The following is a 10,691-nucleotide window of genomic DNA, read 5'->3' as shown; positions in this document are numbered from 1 at the left end:
CTTCGGGGCGCGGGGTGGGCACGGGGGGGGCGGGTCCTCGCGGCGCGTGGCGGGACGTGGGTCCTCGGGACTCGCGGAACGGGCCCTCGGGGGCGGGTCCTCTGAGCGCGGGTGAGACTGGGGCCCCCGGAGCTTTGGGGGCGGGCCCTGGGTGGGCGTGGGGTGGGGGGGAGTTGGCGGCTCCACGGGAAGCGGGGCGGGCCCTCGGGGCTCGCGGGGCGGAGATTGGGGGCGGGTCCTCGGGGCGGCGCGCGCCGGCGTCCCCCCGCTCCTCCCGCGCGCGGCCCCTGGAGTCCCGAGGCGCGCGGCCAGCCCAGCTCCGGCCGCCGCACTGAGAGCTGCGGGGCGGCCGAGCGCGCGCGGGCCGGGGCCGGGGCTGGGGCCGGGGCCGGGGCGGGGGGCGCCGCCCCCAGCGTCCTCTGCAGCCCCGGGAGCGAGGAGCCGAGGCGAGGACGAGGCTGAGTGGGGCCGGAACCATGAACCGGAGCTTCCACAAGTCTCAGACCCTGCGCTTCTACGACTGCAGCGCCGTGGAAGTCAAGAGCAAGGTAAGCCGGGCCCCCCTGCGAATGAATGGGCGCCCCCGGGGGGACTGGACGCTGCGGGAGGTACCGGGGCAGGCGACAACTTTAGAGTGCGGGGGTCCAGCCGCCTTTCCCGCCGCTGCACGGACACAAAGCCCGGCCGCCCGGCGGGTGCATCTGGAGCCCGGCGGTAGGAGGGCCGCGCGGGCTCCGGACCCCCGCGGGAGCGGCTCTTTTGTTCCACGAGCGGGAGGCGACCCGGCGCGCCACACGGTGGAGGGGCGGCGTTTCCGGGGCGACCCGGGGGCTGCTCGGAGTGGGGTCGTGGGGGGGGAGGTGCTGGGGGGCCCGGGCCGGGGGAGGGCCTGACCGCGCCGCCTCCTTCGCTGCGGTGGAGGCTCGGGACTAGCGAGGGGAGAGCGGCAGCGGGCCGGGACCCCCCCCCCCCCCGCCCGCCCCTGGCCCAGGCTCTCTGGGCGCGCCCGGCCGGTGGCCCCTCCCGCTGCCCGCGCCCCGGCCCGAGCGTGCCCCAACTTGAGGGCTGCTGTGCGCGTTCGGGTAATTGGCTGATAGGATCTGGCGCTTCTGCCCTCTGCGGGGGCGGCTCATTCGCGGCTGACGCTTTTGTCTGCGAGGGTCTTGTTGCAGTTGCTCAGGGTCCCGGAGGAGGGGGCTCCTCGGGCCCTAAGCTGCTGCCGCCTGGGGGTTGGCCCTCTCGCCCTTCCTCCACGCCTCCCCCCTCCTGTAAAGCGAGGCGGAGCAGCTTGACCGGTGGGAGAGGGGCAGGGCCGGAGGGTGGGCTCAGACCCCCATCTCCACACGCACTTGGGCGCCGGGCGTTCGTGTCTAAGGAGCCGAGTCCAGTGCCCCCACTGTCCAGGCCGCCCCTGACCGCCAAGGGCGGAGGGGGTCCTTTGGTAAAGGGTTTACAGGGCGTCCGCCTAGGATGGGGGGCGGCTTCTCCGCAGTGAGCCAATGGAGTTTCGGGATTTCGTTTTCATCTTGAGGAGACAGTCTTTTTATGAACCCCTCACTTCTGTTAAGGTCGCACCCTTCCCCCGAATGCTAACTCTGTGACCCTCGCCCGGAACTCATCCCCTCTTTAGCCCAGCACTGCCCCCAGCCTCCCAAATCAAGTGTGCCTGCTGCGGGGTGTGTGAGGGAAGAACCCACAGGCATGAGTGGGAGCTCCAAACAGTTGTGGGTTTCTTTAACTGGGTGGAGACAGCTGATTGGAGCTCCTGGACCACTACCATAGGCATTGAGCACATGTAGTGGTTCCTTTTTTTTTTTTTTTTAACTTTTTATTTTGAGATTATTTTGGATTCACAGGCAGTTGTGGGAGAGAATACAGACTCCCAAGAAGGTCACTTGTAGTGGCGCAGTGTCATATCCAGGACCTGGTCATGTACCTCTGCTCTGTGCACGTCCCTGGGATTACCAGCAAGCACAGACAAGCCACAGAACACTTCGATCAAGGGTCCCTCCAGCTGCCCTTTTAGGGTGTTTGATTTCAGGTGTAAACTGACTAACACTAAACGCTTTTCCTAAATCACACGAGCCACATTTCTCATGCTCAGTAGCCATGTGCGCCTCACAGCTGCCTGATGACAAGCACAGCTCCAGAGGACCGATCTAGAAGGACAGATCTGGAGGAGAGGCCCTCACTAGGCCTTATCACACAGTTCTGGACTGCTGGTACAGGGTAGGCTACTGGGGGCCTGCCTTTGCCTCTCCTCCAGGACAGGAGTGAGAGGCTATGGGGGTTCTGGCTGCCCAGCCAGCTGTGTCAGACTGCCCTACCCCTTCTGGCTCCCCAGTTGCTGGCCCGTGCTCCAAGCTTGGGTTCAGGTTTAGATGCAGTGAATGTTCCCCTGGAAGTGAGTGGCAGAGCTGGAGTTTGGGTTGGATTTGGGAGCACCCCTGAAAGGGCCACACCAACCTGGGTGCAGGGAGTGCCTGCTGAGCTGGCTGTTGGACACACACACGTTCCATTTTGGATGATGGGGCTTGCCTTCTTGTCTGTCCAGAGAGTACACCTGGCTCTTCCTTCCGCGTACACCCTCCCACTGCCCCCCTTCCTGGTTAATACTTGATACCATGGCCCCCATCTCCGCAGGGAGCCTTTACTCCAGCTGCTCTTGTCAAAATACAGGAAGCAAAACTCGATGACAATGATGTCTTTATTCAGGTTAAACGTAGCACCACAGCATCTCAGTTTGCGTGTGGGGAAAATGGTGCCGGGGCCTGAGTCCAGCTAGGTCTGCTACCTACTTCTCTTTTGAACTTTCAGGAAAGTCATTTAAACTTTCAGAGCCTTGGTTATTTCATCTGTAAAATGGGCATTGTTACTGTTCTGCTTACTTCCCAGGACAAAAATGAGGTAATGAATGTGAAAGCACTTTGAAGACTTAAGGAGTGCCTGCAGTTGTAAATGTCAGTTCCTGCAGTTCAGAATATTGGGTATGAAATTGTGTGGCATTTCAGGATATTGGGTCTGAAATTCACCTCTCATCCTCTCAGAGTTTTGGGCCATGTGCTACAGCTAGTCAATTCCCAAAGCCTTGACCTGGTGGCTCTCCCCCATCACAAACATTTCCACATACTTGTGATTGATCTGTTCCTCCCCAAACCAACAGAATGTACTTCCTACTCCCCAGCCCTGGCAGTGGGACTGCCTTTTTGCCACTTGCTTTGACTTTTGCCTCTCCTCCCATGAGACCTGCAGTGTGGAGGGAGGAACTGTGCACAGTTCTGGGGGAGCATGTTCAGGCCCAAGGGAGCACATCTTGGAGCCTCGTAGGGGTAGCAAGAAGGCCAGTGTCTAGGGGAGGTGTCTGCAAGGGGCAGAGGAGTTAGAGGATGTCTGAAGGAGCACAGTCACCCTCTGTCAGCAGTGTGCTCCCCCCGCACAAGCCCCTGCCTTCTAGTTGAAGACCCTGGTGCTAAAGGAGGCCCATCATTGTCCAGATACCCAGTCCCAGTCGGGCCCCATTCACATTCCCTTAACCTGGTGGCCTGTCTGCCATGGTTATGTAGCTTTCCCCCACCTGAAGTGCTCTCTGAGAATCCACCCTGTGCACCAGCCCTCTCCTACAAAGCCCATCCGATGCTTTCACCGGGCCAAGCCCCCTCCAACTCCTGACCCCTTCTCATCTTATGGCCCTTGTCACAGTGTGGCACAAGGCGGTTGTTCACATCAGAGACCAAAGACTGTGTTTACAACTCAGGGGCATGTCATGTCCATTGTGTTTGGCGGAGATTCACTGCTAAGGGTTTTAATCCAGTGTTTGCTGCTTTGTTTAAATCACGTTGGAGATGGGGCGCCTGGGTGGCTCAGTCGGTTAAGCGTCCGACTTCGTCTCAGGTCACAATCTTGCGGTCCGTGAGTTCGAGGCCCGCATCGGGCTCTGGGCTGATGGCTCAGAGCCTGGAGCCTGCTTCCAATTCTGTGTCTCCCTCTCTCTCTCTGCCCCTCCCGTTCATGCTCTGTCTCTCTCTGTCTCAAAAATAAATAAATGTTTAAAAAAAAATTAAAAAATAAATAAAAAATTTTTAAAAAATCATGTTGGAGGCTTTTCTGGATTGTAAACAAATATGTTGTCATTATAGAAAATTTAAAAACTGTATCAGGCACAAAATGGGATAAGTCTCCCATCCGGAAATGAGCCACTGTTCAGTGTTGCTGTGTGTCTTCTTGACCCTTTATATGCATATGTAGCATCTTTATGCTCCAGAATCAGGATCATATTTTACAGGCATGTCATTCTATAGCCTGCTTTCCCCCATCAGTTTAACAGTGTGTTTTCTCGTGTCATTAGAATTTTCTTAAAAACATTCTTAAAACATATTTTAAAATTACTACTTAGTATTTATTTTATGTGTAAACCATAATTAATTTAACCAGTATCCTATTTGGGTCATTTCCAGTTGTTTTCTGTAATAAACGATGCCGTGAATAACATTTATATTTAAAGTCTAAATAAACATTACCTACAGAGTATGTATAGATATGCTACATAAAAGGTATAAAGAACTGCTGATTTATTAAGTCTTATTGTTTTTTCAGGACAGATTCCTAGAGTGCAGTTGTTATGTTTAAAATATGCACATTTATAAGACTTTGAATATATATATATGTATATATTGCTAAATTTTCTTGCAGAAAGTCTCTTCTGCAGATTTATATACTGTTTCACATCTGCCCACCCATCTCTGTCACCCCTCCCTCCCTCTAGCACCGGTATTTCCTCTTTTCTTTTCTTTCTTTCTTTCTTTTAGTTTATTTATTTATTTTGAGAGAGAGAGAGCACGAGTGGGAGAGGGAGACAGAGAGCTGAAATCCAGAGTTGGATACTTAACCGACTAAGCCACCCAGGTGCCCCTGCCCCTAGCACTGGGCATTATTCTTTCCCAGGTAGATAAGTGGAACCCCATCCCATTGTTTTAATTTGTATCTTTGAATTATTGGTGAATTGAACGGTTTTATATTTGTGGCCTATTTGTCTATTTTTAGCTGCCTCTTTCTTTCCTACATGCTTTTTTTTTTTTTCCTGTTAGTCCTTATTTTTTATTGAATTATGGGAGCTGCTTGACAACAGATTTTCCCACCTGTGCTGAGGTAACAGTGTTTCGGCCCACAAGTTCCCTGGTCCCCAGACCTTATCTCTGGCTGAGGTTGTTGGCTGCCCGGTGCTGCAGGAACATGTCTTTCCATCTGGTGGGCTGGGGGCTGGGCCAGGCCCTCCCCATGGGGTGATTGGGCACTTGCCTGCAGCGAGCCAGTTAAGAACTGCCTGACACAGTTTGACTCACCTGTGTGTGTCAGCTACACCCTTTTAAGATCCCAGCTTTGTATGTGTGCACGTCTGTGTTCAAACAGGTTCGGTGACTTGATGTGGGAAGCTGCATCTGGAGGAGACTCTCACCAGGGACCCAGGTAGCAAATGTCAGTCTAGTGGGTGCCAGTGGTGTCCATGCCAACCTTTTGTGGGTCTCAGAGCCCTGTGAACTCTCCCAGAGGGTACTCCAACTAGTCAGGAGTTCGAGCCTTTTTCTACGACCCATGGCATTTCAGATGGAGGGTTCTCCCAGTTTCAGGGAAGGAGTGTCAAGAATTGGAAGGTGCAGCTATTCAGGGTATCAGAAGCTCAAAGGTTTCTGAGTCATGTTTAAAATCAGTGAAAAAGGAGAGGCACCCCGACCCTTTCCCATGAAGGTGCTCCCCGGACCTTTAGAGGCAAGCAAGGAATGAGCTAGGAACGATGGCAGCAGAAGCCACCATGACAGTAGTCATTTAACAAGGGAGCATCAAGAGTTAGTGTAAGACTTGTTCAGCTGGCGAGTACGTGTTTACTGGCTCACCACTTCCTCTTGGCAAATCTCTAGTCTTCTGTGAGCCTGGGGAGTGATGGGAGGTACTGTGAGCCTTTTTAGACCCTGCAGCTTTCCTCTGAAGCTACCCCTGGACACAGTAGGGGTATACAGATGGTCCAGGCTGGACACTCCCCTCTGTGTACAGGGTGCACTCAGAAGTATTTCTTCAAATTTGTTTAACTGCAGATACACACGCCAGACACTGTTCTAAATACACAGCAGTTGCATGGGGCGCCTGGGTGGCTCAGTCGGTTAAGCGTCCCACTTCAGCTCAGGTCACGATCTCGCGGTTCGTGAGTTCGAGCCCCACGTCGGGCCCTGGGCTGATGGCTCGGAGCTTGGAGCCTGCTTCCGATTCTGTGTCTCCCTCTCTCTCTGCCCCTCCCCTGTTCATGCTCTGTCTCTCTCTGTCCCAAAAATAAATAAATGTTAAAAAATTTTAAAAAATGATAATAAAATAAATACACAGCAATTGCAAATAATAGTTCCTTAAGTCCCATCACAGCCCTGCAAGATGGGTTCCGTTATCACCACCAGTATGTAAGAGAGAACACTGAGGCCCAGGGAGTTCCACGAAGCTGCCCAAGGTCAGAGACCCGCAGCAGTCTGGCTCCAGAGTGCATGCTCTTTGCCATGAACTGTCAGTGGCCACTGGGGGAGGAGGGCTCCTGATTTCTCTTCCTCTGACAAGCCCTGAAATCCAGGTCTGGGTATTGATGCAGGTGTTCCTAGCATGCCCTGTGCAGAATGAGACAGACCCCCTTGGGCTGTCTGGATCTAGAGCTTGTAAGGGTAAGCTCTTGTGCTTTTGGGGCAAGAAGTTCTATTTTTCTTACATCACCATTACAGGTTCTTATGGGATGGTCTCAAGGGAAGTTTTCTACTCAGTAGTTGTTCTGGAAAGTCTGATTCCACAATGCGTTGATTTTTATTTTATTTTATTTTATTTTATTTTATTTTATTTTATTTTATTTTATTTTATTTTATTTTATTTACTGAGCAACCACTATGTGCCAAGCATAGGGCTCATGATGGGCATACAAAGATAGCTAAGACAAATGTTATCTCCTCCTTATAAAACTATGCTCCAGGGACACTTGGGTGGCTCAGTAGGTTGAGCGTCCGACTTCGGCTCAGGTCAAGATCTCACAGTTCGGGAGTTGAAGCCCTGCGTTGGACTCTGTGCTGACAGCTCAGAGCCTGGAGCCTGCTTCAGATTCTGTATCCCTCTCTCTCTGTTCCTCCCCCACTTGCACTCTGTCTCTCTCAAAAATAAATAAAGATTAAAAAAGAAAGAAAGAAAGAAAGAAAGAAAGAAAGAAAGAAAGAAAGAAAGAGAAAGAAAGAAAGAAAACTATGGTCCAATGAAGGTTTGGTCTGGCACGTGGGAAGATTAGGGTGGGGGTGGGGTGGAGGTCCTTCATTCTGATATCCCAAGTGTCACCAAATTACCACTTCCCATTTCCTTGAGTTCAGAAGCTTCCAGCGCATCCCAGCTGGCCTGTCAGCCCACCAAGACTGGTCATGGTGGTCAGCCTCCAGGAACCACCCGCCTGCTTCCTAGCAGTAGCAGCAGCAGCGTCAAAGTCTGCTATGGTTGCTTCGAGATAAGTCAGACCACCTTCTCCCTTCATTGCTTCCAGAAGCAGCTGGGCTCTGGCCTCCACTTTTCCTCATCTGGGGGCTCTCCTCTGTACTAGACCAGGAGGCCAGCTCCAAAAACTAGCTGCATTTCTCAGTGATCTGCTCCAAGGAGAAACTCGGCATCTAAAGTGTGAAAAGCAGTGTTTTGCACACAGGAGGTGCCCAAAAAATGTTGGCTGAGTTGAATTCAGATAAGGAACAGCTGGATTTTCCTGTTGGCTACTAGTCCAGAAGTTGTTAGGATACTTTAGAAAAGAACTACTTTTTGAGGAAGGTGACCAAAACTTGGCTCACTGATGGGATTATTCTCCGGGCACCTCTGAGAGGAGCCTTGTCCCCTCCCTGCCAGTGCTTCAGGGGACAGCGTGGACAGAAGCGGGGAGAGGATGAGCTAAACAGAAAAGAGAAACTTTGAGAGTTGAAAGGAAATTGTTTTAAAAGTCCATGTTGATATTTCTGCTGTGTTGGTGTCTGCTAATTTCCTTAGTGTTTGATCACAGGCCGAGAGCCCCAGGGGGTGCAGCCCGTGGGCCCCTTTTCAGAGCCAGCTCTGTGTGCATCTCCAGGAGCCAAGCTCATAGCCCTTCCTTGCAAGCTCCATTGGCCCTACATGCTTCCTCCTCCGGAGCTGCCGCGGGCAGCCCTGAGTTACCTACAGGTAGGGGTAACAGGCCCAGGACACTCTCTGTTACAGCTGTGACATCAGTTACCTTTGATGCCTTTTTTCCATGTCCCCTCATTTCAGTTCTTCCCAGGTTCTCAGGGTCCAGGGATGTGTGTCCCACACCCCATCACCCATCACTCTGTCTCCTCCCAAGGCCGTGTTCCTCATTGGGGCTCTGAGCAGATGCTTGCCGGCAGGCTCCACTCATCCCCAACCAGAGCACCTGCTCTGTATTCTGGGGTATGTGTGTTGCATTTTACTTGGGGGTAGAAAAAAAGCTTTTGCTGCTCACAGAGTTTGAAAACCACCCAGAGCCTCATGCATGGCCCAGCCCTGTTAAATTCTTGGTTTGTCTCCTCCCCCTGCTCCACAGGCTGACCTTCTTACAACCCGATTCCTTCCCACTCTTGCCCAGGCTTGAGGCTGAAATAGCTGCCTTTTCAGTTCGCTGTTCCAGACCTACTGAATGTGGCAGGCTCTCTCCTTGTGACACTAAAATACACTAATCTCAGGCGTGCAGCTTAATGAAAGTTTGCATGCTTACACACCCAGGTGACCACTATGCAGATCACAGTGTGGAACATTCCAGTATCCAGGAAGCTTCCCTCATACCCTGTCTAGTCAGCACCCACCCCCAGTGTAACCACCATCAGGGGCTCGGTCACTAACGATGAGTGTTCTGGTCCTCGGATGTGACGTAATGATACACTCCTGTGTCCAGAGGGTACGTTGTGTGCATCAGTGGAGATTTTTTATGGGTGCCAAGTGTTGTGCTTCTGCCTGTGTTGATGGTGCCCAGAGCCGCGTGCATGTCCTTTGGTGGCTGTGTGCATGAGTGCCTCTTCAGTGCACTCATGCTCTCCGCTGGCCTTCGCGATACTGCTATGCTCGGTGCGGTGGGACACTGAGCTGCCCTGGTGGTCCTGCTGAGTCTAACCCACCACGCAGTGCGACTCTTCTCAGCTCTGGCCCTGGACTAGACTGGATTTAGGGGAGTGGCTGCTGTGGGACGTCTGAGCATTTGAGAGTCCCAAAGGCCTTGAACCACAACTTACTAAGTGTGCGTTGATTAATAAATTAAAATAAATCAGGAAGAGAGTCTTTGTCGCAGAATTTATGTTTCTACCGCTGACGGGTGAAGGGACTCTGATACTTCTCCATGTGATTCCGTGGTTCCTTTTGCTGTTCTCATGCCTTTCTTGCCTTTCCTTCAGTCCACACCAGCTTCCATGGGCCCCTCTGGTGGACCTGGCATTGTGCAAGAAGCTGAGACTCTGGGCGAACAAGGATGGGCCTGCGGGCTGCTCGACAGGTCACAGGGCATCTCATGCACAGGCTCTTCAGTGAGATGCGTTGTCTCCTTTTTGAATAGTGTCTGATCTTCATGTGTAGAATGAAAACCCCACAAGCAGCCTCAGCCTGGTGGGCTGTGGACACCTGTGCAGGTCAGAGCTTTCAACCACCTTCACCCTGGGAGGTTTGCTGTGTTACCTGGAAGCTCTCCCTGATACACACCTGTGGATGTCGACAGATCACAGTGCAGCCACCGGTGGGGCTTTGTCTGCTCCTCCTAAAAGTCCTGCCCGGTGAGCAGGTGTATCTGTTCTCCGTGTTATCACATCGGTGTGCTTGCCGAAAGCTGGGTTAGGCATCAGAGTACCAGGCAGACCTCTCTTGGTATCTTTGCTTCTGAGGCAAGGTGAGGACAGACAGGGCACCCCTTTTGGGGGACGTGTGCTTTGTGGAAGGACCCCAAGGTCCCTGGGTAAGGGCTGTGGAAGAGAGAATTGTGAGGGACAGCTGAGAAAGGTGCCATGCTGGAAGGATGTGGAGGATAAAGTAACATCCATATCCTGTTTTCCACGGCACGGGGGCCTGAGCCACTGGCTCCCCACCCACAAGTCCTGACCTGACTTCCCCTGTTGGCCTGGGATAATGATGGGGTGTTGCTATGGGACAAAACAAACTTCTGTGCCTGTAGGATGTTCCCTCACGTGGGGCCGCAGGTGGCCCCAGCCTCAGGCCCATCAGCAGCTGTCCAGACCCAGGGGCACAGGCCCAAACCTCATAGGAACATGCTCCTGTCGACGGCAGGTGAGGCAGGGGCTCTGCTTCTCTGGGCAGATGCTGGCAGCACCGTCAGGGAGACACTCCCGGGTGAAACAGCGTGTTGAGGAACACCCTTCGCTGTTCACGAGGTGCGGTGAGCTGCCCTGGGGTCCCCCTCACCACGCTTGGAGGCGCCTGTCCCATCCCCCATCTCCCAGGGGTGTGGCCCCATTGCCAGTCTGTCAGTGGTGCCTCTTCCCAGCCAAGGTGGCCGAGGACTCTCGTCATGGCGTTGCCAGAGATGAGCACGTGGCCATGAGAGTGGCCAAGGCTGTGCCGTTGAGGGTGCTGTGCATGTCCCCTCAGCTGGGTTTCTGGGAGGCACACAGTCTCTGGGCCCCCTCCCTGCACCGGGAGCCTGGCCAGCCTGGTGG

The 10,691-nt window shown here is 53.4% G+C and overlaps 1 protein-coding gene across 1 annotated transcript in view; it reads left to right on the top strand.

The window, feature by feature from the left end:
- The first annotated feature begins 358 nt into the window (after positions 1–358).
- PARD6G (par-6 family cell polarity regulator gamma) overlaps positions 359–10,691 on the top strand; it is a 91,071-nt gene continuing 80,738 nt past the window's right edge. Inside the window, exon 1 of the mRNA XM_043559154.1 lies at positions 359–548. Coding sequence (XP_043415089.1) covers positions 477–548 — 72 coding nt within the window. The 5' untranslated portion in view covers positions 359–476. The remainder of the gene's footprint in view (positions 549–10,691) is intronic.

The sequence above is a fragment of the Prionailurus bengalensis genome, chromosome D3, assembly GCF_016509475.1.
Source record: "Prionailurus bengalensis isolate Pbe53 chromosome D3, Fcat_Pben_1.1_paternal_pri, whole genome shotgun sequence".
Classification (NCBI taxonomy): domain Eukaryota; kingdom Metazoa; phylum Chordata; class Mammalia; order Carnivora; family Felidae; genus Prionailurus; species Prionailurus bengalensis.
Note: the sequence above shows the minus strand (reverse complement) of the source record. Positions and strands in the feature narration are given on the sequence as shown.